This window comes from Mauremys mutica, chromosome 1 (genome assembly GCF_020497125.1).
Source record: "Mauremys mutica isolate MM-2020 ecotype Southern chromosome 1, ASM2049712v1, whole genome shotgun sequence".
In the NCBI taxonomy this organism is placed as follows: Eukaryota; Metazoa; Chordata; order Testudines; family Geoemydidae; genus Mauremys; species Mauremys mutica.
In genome coordinates this window covers 202,663,672-202,674,937 of record NC_059072.1, presented here as the reverse complement: position 1 = coordinate 202,674,937, position 11,266 = coordinate 202,663,672, and the positions used below count along the sequence as shown (strand labels likewise).

The 11,266-nt window shown below is 41.4% G+C and overlaps 1 protein-coding gene across 2 annotated transcripts in view; it reads right to left on the bottom strand.

Moving 5' to 3' along the window:
* Positions 1-1,673: 1,673 nt before the first annotated feature.
* Positions 1,674-11,266, bottom strand: part of TTC3 (tetratricopeptide repeat domain 3) — a 150,647-nt gene continuing 141,054 nt past the window's right edge. For both annotated transcript variants that reach the window (XM_045002449.1, XM_045002450.1), the window contains exons 42-46: positions 9,669-10,096; positions 7,430-7,556; positions 7,060-7,287; positions 5,339-5,431; positions 1,674-4,036 (exon numbers count right to left, since the gene is read on the bottom strand). In XM_045002449.1, the coding sequence (XP_044858384.1) occupies positions 3,929-4,036; positions 5,339-5,431; positions 7,060-7,287; positions 7,430-7,556; positions 9,669-10,096 (984 nt within the window). In that variant the 3' untranslated portion in view covers positions 1,674-3,928. The remainder of the gene's footprint in view (positions 4,037-5,338; positions 5,432-7,059; positions 7,288-7,429; positions 7,557-9,668; positions 10,097-11,266) is intronic.

Below are 11,266 nucleotides of genomic sequence, written 5' to 3'. Positions count from 1 at the left end.
TTCTCCAGGACCTTGGCAATGAGGGGAAACGGGAAAAGCATAAAGAAGTTGGCCTGACCCTGACAGGAAGAAGGCGTCTGAGATCGTTTTCCTCCCCACACCTGCCCTGGAACAGACCCTGTAGCAATGGTGGTTCTGCCTGGTCGCAAACAGGTCTACTTTGGGAGTGCCCCATTCTCGGATGAGCTGGTGCGTGACCTCCGCGTGGAGCGACCATTCGGGAGAAAACCCTGCTCAGGCGATCAGCCTCTGTGTTGTTGATGCCCGGCAGGTGGAAGGCCTTCAGGGAGATGTCGTGGGCTATACAAAACTTCCAGAGGTTGAGGGCTTCCCAGCAGAGGGCCGAGGACGGCGTCCCACCTTGCCTGTTGATGTAAAATGTTGCGGTGGTGTTGTCCATGAGTACTCTGACCACCTTGCCATGTAGCTGTGAACTGAATGTCCCACAGCCTAAGCGTATCGCCCTGAGTTCATGTGAAGGGACATTCCTTAGGTCTAAGAGTTTCCTAGGTGGGCCCCCCCCCCTGCCCAAGTCCGAGGCGTTGGACACTAGGTCTAGTGACAGGGTCAGGTCCTGGAAGAGAATTCCCTGGAGTATATTGGCCGGGCAGGACCACCATTGTAGTGTGGTGATCACCGGCACCGGAACCGAGAGGCCCTTGTCCAGTTTGTCCCAGGCCTGGGAGAACTCTGAGGCCCGCCAGAGTGGGCGGGAACACTAACTAAACTGGAACTTTTATTGAACTAACACAGGTACTAACAACGAAACAAGTTCTGGGATGAGCTGCAGCAAAGCTGGAGCAGGTAGTTCTGATGCACCATCACTGGTGGCAAGAAGGAACTGAGTTGGGGGGAGTGCACGGCTCCCCTTATAGCACTATAGAGGCACCACTCCAGGGGTCGCAGCAGTGCTCACCGTACAGGTACTGCTAAGGGAAACTTCCAGCACCGGTGCATGGGATGAGCACGCACACCTACTGTGGAATACACATAAGCAAGCACTTGAAGAATGGTGCCTCATTTCTTGGTTTCATAAGTACTGGAGAAGGTGACTTATGTTTAGGCTTGTCTTTGGAGCATCCTCCCCCAGACCAAGGTCAACTGCATCAAGGAGGCCTGTTGTGCTCTTCAGTTGTCAGTTACTGAGATTTGAAGTTTCTGGTCAAGGAGGCAGCCCACGAGCTCAAGGCAGAAGCACAGTTCACAGGAGTGCTAACATTAATAGACTGCTTGGGGGTTTGTCCTTGGCCACCTCTCTCTTTTCAGAGTCTGAGGCAGGTGGTGTTGGGCGCTCCAATAGAAAGCTTTAAGTGGGCATCCCTTGCATTCTGAGTCCACGTCAAGCAGCAGTGTCAGATAGAACAATGATCTAGGATATACTCAAAACCAAAAAGGCACCTAGTGTGCCAGTCATTAAGAGACATAGAAATGCCACAGTTGGGACAAGATTTAAAACAGAGATTTAAGTTCTGCCATGAGGTCTAAGGCCTCTGTATGGAGAACTGTACTTAATTTGTTGTTAATTATATTGTTTTGTTTAATTTTGCCCACTGGCAATATAAAAATAACAAGCTAACTAACAACTAAGTAACTACTCTAATAAGGTGGGTAGAGCCCAAGTTCTGTCTCACTGCCAGGGTGGTAAGAAGGAAGTAAGAGGTAGTTGGCCCTGCTCCTTTATTCTTTCATGTTGTTTGGGGGTGGGGGCATGGGCACATCAGGACATCCAGAGTAATACTAGATCTCAGCCAAAGAAAAAAAAGTCGATAGAACTCTAGCTGATATTTCCCAGTGATCTTCTGATTTCTCAGGACCTTAGCTTACCTCCATATTTCCACATCAGTATCACCTATGATACCCCTGTTGTACACAAAATTTTAAACTCGTTTTGTGGCAAAGTCATAGATTGGGAGACAAGATTTCCTTTCTTAGGCGTAATCTAAGTTATGTTTAGATAAGATGCGAGTTCCTAATCAGTGGAAGTAATAACTTAGTTCATAGTTACATATGTAAAACACACTCACTTATACAAAGAACCCACACATTTTAGACAGAGAAATAATTTTACTTGATCACAAGCCTCAATTTAAAATTAAACATACTAAATTGATTACAAGGTAGATTTAACAAAAAAATTCAAAATAAGTATAAATAGGCTGTGTGTGGGAGAGGATTATGTTACATTAGACATTTTATTTCATGTAACCAGTCAACTTTAATACTCGGCATTTTCAGAGTGTGAAATGTTTAGTGGTATGTAACCTAGTTTTGGTCTTCAGGTTGCTATGGCAAGTTACTCAGCAATTAACAGATCTTACCTCTTGATCTTCAAAACTTGAAGAAAATGCTACAAGACTAATGCAAAATATTAGGCCAGTAGAGGCAGTTCTGAGCAGATGTTTTTAAAAGTGCCCCAATTGCAAGCACTTTGTTGTGTTTGAGGGGACAATTCAAAAAGACCAACACTAAACTTAGTTCAGATAAACATTTTAGACTGGTTCAATAAAAAGTAATGTAACAAATCTAATTTTCCAGATGCATTTACCCCATACATATCAGAGAACAAGAGATAAGCCAGTGTCCATGCACAGAATACAATTTAAATTTAAATACTAATGATGATACTTGATACATTTTCCTCTAACTGTAAAAGTTATTTTTTGAAGATGAAAGTTCTTACATCACTTTAACAAAAACCCTTTAGTGAGTTAGAGTAAAAATAAACATGATAAAAGTGAATAAATCATTCACTTGGAGGTCTACAATCAGAAAATGTTAACACATAATAGTGGTTATTCAAAATATAAAATAATCTAGTCCAATTCAAAATACTTAAGATTGTGGTTCATACAAAAACAACATTAGTGTGGAAACATTATCTGTAGAAAAAAACCCAACAGTTATGATATGGGTTCTGAACAAGTTGTGATTTGAAGCATTTAACTACAATCACTACTTTGTGTATACATAGAAAACTTATAGATTTTAATCTTATTTTTAAAAAAAATATTTTAAAATAATCTTACAAACAGCACAGCTAATTAAAACTGAAGTTTTAAAAGATCCTACTTAAGCTCTTTAATTTCTTTTGACTGACCAAGCTGGAAAAAAGTTAGTATTTATTTTTTACACTGAAGCAACACGGTAATGTTTGTAGTCCAACTTTGCAGGAGAATGTTAATAAAATGAGCTAATTGAAATTTTGATTTCTTTTTCATGTAAACATCAGCTGAAGTCTTTTTTTTTTTAATAAAAGGACAAATTTTTACAAATACTAAATTTGGAGTCAAATGGTATCTGATCCTGACGTTTTACAGGTAGAGAACTTAAATACTGTCCCCCTTTTTTTTTTTAGGTCCCAAAAATTATGTTCCTTACTAGCTGTTTATGTAACTATATAACCTTTGGCTTGAATTCTCAAGAGAGCTCACTCTTTATCTTCCAGGGATGAAGCACATAGGCCTTCCCTGGAGGAAGGTGTATTTGGTGGCCTACGTGGCTTAGGTATCCCTTTAAAATAAATACCCCATATTTTACCCTGATACACATTCTGTTCAGTTTAAATATATGAACTGGATAATTATCTAAAAGAAAGCGACATAAAATCCTCTTCAAGATAGCCTATGGTGTGTTAATATACACATCCATTTGGCCAGTAATCAGGGGAAAAGCCAGCATTTTCAGTATTAAATAACTGGTTTGATTTTTTTCTTCTACATTTTAATTGGCATAAAAATGATAGTATTTATTTCTCATGACCTAGAAAAAACAGTGAAATTCTGGCTTCATTGACTTCAACAGAGCCAGGATTTCGCTTATGTTTCTAGGCAGCACATTACACACATACATTTGTTACCAAGATTATTTATTTGCAGCTACTAATATGAATTGCATCTTCTTGCTAATCCTAATATTAATAAGGCAAGATTTAAGCATGTCGGTTTCGTCCAGGAAGTTTAGGGAAATCTTCAGGTAATAGAGCATGAACTCGACATGTTGGGCATGTACTTTGTGTTTTAAGCCAGGTTCCAATACACTGTAAAAGATGGCAAGAGAAATGTCAGAAACCTTTAGTTAATTTCAGCTATACTAAGAGTTTTCAACTTAGTGATAAATACTAACAAAAATACATTATTTAAAAATAGGTCGTTTTCCAAAGCATTCAACCATAAGTTAAGATTTGGTGTTGGAAAAAATACAGCCTCTGGTTCCATGATGCTACACAGACTATGGGTTTTTTAAAACCAATTTCTGGTGTACACCAAATTATACAATTACTTTTATTACACTTATTTTTAAGGCTTGGAAACAAAACAAACAAACAAAGATAATGAAGTGCACATGGGCAGCTTTTCAATCATCAACTTTAATAAAGTCCTACATATCAGTAGATAATGTACTTTTGTATACAATTTTGATTCTTCCTTACTGTAAGAACTTACTATAGATGTAGCTATTTTCATGGGTGCCTACCCTTTTAACAAAATACTGGCAATGAAGCTTGTGTTCCTATTGCAGGTCTGGAGTTTGATTGCTAATGAGTAAGGCTACACTTTGGTCCTGGAGGTTGCAGAGGAATCCATGATTTCTGCAGACCTCCGTGACTTCAGCCCACAGCGGCTGGGAGCTGCAGGCTACCCCACCTTCCCTGGAGTGGCGGGGGCGCCCACAGTATGGGGAATCCCCCAGAAACTCCACAGTCCCCACAGGGGATCTCCTGGTAGCTCCCCAGCTGCTGCAGGTGGGGGTCTCTCCCAGCCATGGGGCAGGGGCCACAGCTCCCAGCCACAGCAGGGTAGGGTGCCGGACCCTCCTCTCTCCTTTTTGTTATGAACATTTTTAGTAAAAGTCAGGGACAGGTCGCAGCTTCTGTGAATTTTTGTTAATTGCCCATGACCTGTCTGACTTTTACTAAAAATGTCCATGACAGAATCATAGCCTTACTAATGACCTTAGCATTTCTATAGCACTTTAGTTTTTTGAAGTGATGCAGAAAGATGTAATTAATTAGTAATTTTATGAAACTTTGAATAGAAGGGTTGCAGTCAGCTTTATTTTTAAGCTTAAATGGTAGTTTAACAAAACCATGTTAGTGTCTAACTCTCTAAAATACAAGAAAATTTTGCCAACTGAAAATACAAAAGAGAAATATTCTCAAACATACAATGAGTTATTACAAGGGATACAATAAAAACCAATATATGAATTGCTACTTTAATATCCATGTTGAATACTATAAAACTGGGGGGGGGGGGTTTGAAAAGGGAGGAGATCTGTAACTCAAAATATTTTTACACCAGGTAAATAGTATGAGAATATAAAAAAAATTAACCCGTACCCATCTGTGAAAACTGTGTCCACATTCTAGCACACACACATCTTCCTGGCTTAGCTCCTCATGGCATATTATGCAGGGATCATCATCAGATGTCTAGAGATAAAATAATTTAAATATATATTTCATGTAAGGTTAGCAACTACTTAAAAAAAAAATCAAGTATAGTCATCTAGTTCTAACACAGTGGGTTGAGTGCCTTCCAAACATAAAACAGGCATAGATCCTGCCCTGAAGAGCTTACAACCTATTGTAAACAAACCCATTCCTCCTCTCTTTTTTAAAAGCAGAAAAACAGCAGTATTTCCAAGTAAGTTAATGCAAGTGATGCTACTGAAGCTGAGACACAGGGCCGGCTCCAGGCACCAGCGCAGCAAGCAGGTGCTTGGGGCGGCCAAGGGGAAGGGCCGGCACATCCAGCTCTTCAGCGGGTCCCTTGGTCCCTCTCGGAGGGAAGGACGGACCGCCGAAGTGCCGGTGCCGCCAATCGCGGCTTTTTTGGTTTTGTTTTTTCCTGCCACTTGGGGCGGCAAAAACCCTGGAGCCAGCCCTGCTGAGACACCATTACGGAATGCTTTTGAAGACAGAGCCATGAAATTTTTACGAAAAGGCAAAGTTTAGTGATTGAAAGTCTGGGAATCCCATCTCCCATTTTTATTTGCAAACACCTCAGATAAAGGTGATTTGAGAAGGCAGAATGAGATTTAAAATAAATCCTCATACACTATTACACCTGATAGTGCTGTTACATACATTATGCTTCTAAAAGTAGAGGCTAGGAAAGTGAATAATAAGTATTTCAAAGCACTTGGTAGGGAAGATATCAAATAGGGTACCCATCACCATTTTACAGATGAGTATATTGACGCAGAAAGAGCGTGAATGACTTGTCTGAAGTTCTACAGCAAGTTAGTGGCACAGCCAGGAGCAGAACACGGAGAGACTTTCCAGTTCTCTGCTCTGAAGACAGGGAACACTCAGAGAATTGGCTTACAGTGCCTAAAGCAACAGGCATGTAAAAAAAAAAGGCATCCCTCATTGGATCTGATGTGTGTGTATAACAAAGCTGTGCTGCATTTACTGCCAAGTATTTACAGGCTGTCTTGTTAATTACTGCAATGCACCAAGATCTCATCTGACTAATGAAGATATTTAATAAAGTATCTTCTAAGAACATTAGTGAAGCAAATAATACAGATTTTCTTTTTTTAAAATATAAAAGTTTTGATTTCTTAATTGAATTTTTTTTGTAAGCTAGAATACCTTGACTTAATTAAAAACCATGGAGTAGCACATCATAAAATTGCCTTCTTGTGCTTTGATATATCGATTGAATACATCAGGCATCGGCAACCTTTGGCACGCGGCTTGCCAGGGTAAGCCCCCTGGCGGGCTTGGGCCAGTTTGTTTACCTGCCACTTCCGCAGGTTCGGCCGATCGCAGCTCCCACTGGCTGCGGTTCACTGCTCCAGGCCAATGGGAGCTGCAGGAAGTGGCAGCCAGTACGTCCCTCGGCCCGCACCGCTTCCAGCAGCTCCCATTGGCCTGGAGCAGCAAACCGCGGCCAGTGGGAGCCGCGATCGGACGGACCTGTGGACGGGGCAGGTAAACAAACCAGCCTGGCCCACCAGGGTGCTTACCCTGGTGAGCCACATGCCAAAGACTGCTGATGCCTGGAATACATATATATATTTAAATGTAGTGGAAGAGTAAAGAAAACTTACAGTAGAATCATTTGATTTTATCCATTTTGATCGTGATGGTCCTCCAACAAGTCTCCACGGCTGGTGGGTTGGCTGTGATGGTTGAGTTGTTTTGTTTGCAGCAGTTTTATAGGAAGGCCTTGCCTTGGATAGGCTAGACACATTTCCCACAGCAGACTTGGCTACTTTCAGAGTCTGAGTTACAGCACAGGATGCTGGGTTTTCAGTTCTCTTTGCTGAGGTCGGAGCCTACAGAAGTATTGCAAAGGAAATTTTTATCATCATCAAGCATTATGCCATGCATTTGCTAAAGAACATTCAGTATCCTCTTCAGCTTTGTGTCACCGTTTTAATCAATTACGGTGCAAAAAGTCTGACATCTGCCATGTACCTTTTTCTTATTCTGATGGTCCAGAATGAGTTCTGTCACTTGGGTAAGGATTTCATCTGAGCTCAATCCTGAAAGTTTGTTTCCATTTTTAATTTGTACTTCTTTTATGAAGTTAGTAAGATCAAAGCTGCACGGGGAAAAAAGGTAAAGAACAGAGTTTTACAACAGTTTCCATTGTGATTCAGTCAGCACAGTTAGTTTAAAAAAAAAAGCCTTTGCTTAAAGGCTTTAGATCAGGGATCAGCAACCTTTGACACGCAGCCCGCCAGGGTAAGCCCCCTGGCGGGCTGGGCCAGTTTGTTTCCCTGCCGCGTCTGCAGGTTGAGCTGATCGCAGCTCCCCCTGGCTGCTGTTTGCCGCTCCAGGCCAATGGGGGCGGCGGGAAGCGGCGGCCAGCACATCCCTCGGCCTGTGTGGCTTCCCGCAGCCCCCATTGGCCTGGAGCGGCGAACCGTGGACAGTGGGAGCCATGATCGGCCAAATCTGCAGACACGGCAGGTAAACAAATTGGCCCGGCTCACCAGGGTGCTTACCCTGGTGGACCGTGGGCCAAAGGTTGCCGATCCCTGCTTTTAGATTCATAGTAGTGGCCCTCTTTAAAAAAAAAAAAAAAGAAAAGGGAGAAGAGAGAGAGGTTGACATTCTTAAATGCACTTTAGTAGACACACTTCTAGATACCATTCTGTCAGGTTTTCACTGCTCTTATCATATAACACCAATCTGAAATAATTAAACACAAGCAGCTAGATGTTTTAATCACAATGGGCTGACTCAAGGAAATAGTTGCAATGTTAAAAAATAAATTATAGCTGATTTCAGAGGTAACAAGAAATAGAAGGTTCAGAGGCAAGGACGTCCCGTGGGGACAGAGATGTGACAGTCAAGGCTAGGGTCTCCCTCTGGAATTTGTGTTCTTCCACCATTTGTTGAGTCTGAGGTCCAAGATGGCTGACATTCCTATGCTGCGATCCTCTCCCTTAAAATTCTGGATGACGAAAAATATGGAGGATAGCCCTAAGAACCTTTCTGTTGCTCCTACATCCAGAATGTTCATTTATCACCAGTTCAGGTTTGATGGGGTTGCTTGAGATGGAGGAGTGGATGAAGAAGGGATGGGTGAGGCCCTCAGAGAGTAGTCACAACTCTCTATTTCTCTCCCATTTGTCTGTGGTCAATAGAGACCATTCTCCCGAGAAATGGAAAATTTTAAGGAGTATTTCTGCATATTACTGCGCTTGTAGTTCCTTCTCAACACACTATGTGGGGAGGGACTGTTTTGGTTTGGAAGTGCTAACTGCCACAACTTATTCCAGTTTTTCTCCAGACAAGAGACAACCTGTGTATTTGAGTGAGCAAAGAATTTGTTTGGAGTAGGCATCTGTAGTCCAGGGCACAGTTAGATGTGATTCCATGGCACTAGCTGAGAATCTCACTGCATCCACTGAGGCATCTGCCATAAAGTCTGTTGCTGGGGTTATTTTCTTTAGATTAGCACATTACACACATACATTTGTTACCAAGATTATTTATTTGCAGCTACTAATAGACTAATGGACTCTGACAGGCACAGTAGCACGTAATGTAGAAAATTGGGGTAGCATTGCATTGTGTTTAAAAACAATATAACACTTTAGACTGTCAATGTATAAACACAAAAGGGAGCAAAGTTAAGAATGTGTACCTGACAGTGTAATCATAACTTTCTATCAATAACGTAAGGGTCCTGGTTACAGAATTTCCTCACTTAATGAGAGAGGAAAGAAGATTGGGGGTGAGGTGGACCCGTCACCTTTGTCAGGACTTGGAGGTGCTGCAAACTAGCAGCAAATTGGTAATAGCATACATAAATTCCATAATCTGGAGCATGTGGCTAGGTATAATCAAATGCCACATCCCACTCACCTTGTGAAGTCTAAAGGAAGATCCTCTGTATTGCACACCTTAGCAGCTATCATGTCACCTCAGAGTGGGCTGCATCCTGCACACCTCACCAAGTATGCTGCCCCATTCCTAACCCCTTTAGACTCAAATGCTATTAAATTTAGCCTCATGTACCCGCAGAGAATTCTCCTTCAGCTGAACATTTTACAAGATTAATGGAAAGATAAACCCCAAATAGGGAGAAAAATCACCCAAGAGCATAACCTACTCCCAGCTAAAATATGAGGAGACTCACTCCCTGTCAAGAAACGCAGTACATTAGAAGTAAAGAAAAAAAGACCTTTTAAAACAGTATTACCTTGTATAGTGTGGAAATATAGCCGTTATACGCTCTATGATATTATCAAGTGCTTTTGAAAGTGCCTTCTTGTTAGAGTGCCAAACAGCTCCCAACTGCGTAGCTGATGCTGGATCATTTAGCTGTCTTTGGTTCAGCTGTATGTTCTGAGCAGTACTTCCAGAAATCCCTGATGGCTGCGCTACTCGGACTTGATCAGAGTATGATGCTCCTAAAGTTTCAGAGGATATTTCCACTGATCCATTCTTTGCAGAACAAGGATTAGGACTTTTACATGCCGTTTTATTTCCAGTTTGCACATTAAATGTGGAATGCACCGGACTTTGATCTTTGGAGCTTGAAAATGCAGGAAGTAAAGTGGGACATGCAAGTGCAGATGAATACATTATGATGGCTGGATCATTAATAAGAGGACTGCCTTGCATTACCTACAAAAAAAACCCCAGAAAGATGAAGAGTAATTAAAATATTAGTCAAGTACTATTTTCAAACATGTTAAGGCTACAGCTACTTCATGGACAGGGTGTACTTAGGCCGTTAAGAAGGAAATGCACAGTAAAAGACAACACTTCATCCTGACCTGATTTACCCCGCAGAGTAACCTGTTTGTAGCACACATGCGAAATCATGCCCTTTCTGATAATTTTGCAGTACCTATAGACAAGATTTGCTAATTAAAATATAACATGCACACAAATGCAACCCTTACCGTTATTTTAACTTGTACAGAGTTCCCATGGTTTTAGCTACAGAAATGGTCCTGGCCAGTCATCATGGTTTTACATAAGACATGTTTTGAAAGTGGCTGTGGGCATTTCTTCGTTAAAGATTGCAAGATGGTGGGCAAGAAAGCCACCAGTTGGAGGCATTTAAATGTGTTTTTTTAAAGGAGTATATTTAAACTTTAGCCTTATATGGGTTTTTATTTAAAGAAATAAGTGGCTGCCATATTCACCATCCTGAAAGGCTCTGCAGGATTAGAATTCATTTTCATCACAGGGCTCTTTAAAAAAGGATACAGTTATCCTCACTTAGAACACAATTGTGCCCAATCACTCATAATGAGTAGAGCTATACTCTACATGCAGACCTCGTGAAATCAAATACATGGAACTACTATTAGAATAAGTTACTACTCTATGAATACGAAAAGCAAGCCAACATGGTCAGGGACACAACCCCATGCTCTGGGTGTCCCTAAAGCTCTGGCTGCCAGAAGCTGGGACCAGATGACATAGGATGGATCATGCAAAATTGCCCTGTTCTGTTCATTCCCTCTGAAGCATCTGGCACCGGCCACTGTCAAGATACTGGGCTAGATGGACCATTGGTCTGACCCAGTATGGCCATTCTTATGTTCCAGAATTAGATTTTAATACCTGTTATGTAAATGTGAATTTATCTTTGTACCACTCCTAGCCTAATGGGGCCCTGGTCCATGACTAGGGCTCCTAGGTGCAAAAGTAATACAAACAAACAATATTTGGTTTATGGCACTAAGGTTCAATGTATGTATAATCTGAATGATTATACAGTAGAACCTTGGAAATATGAACATGAGAGTTACAAACTGACTGGTCAACCACACACATTGGCGT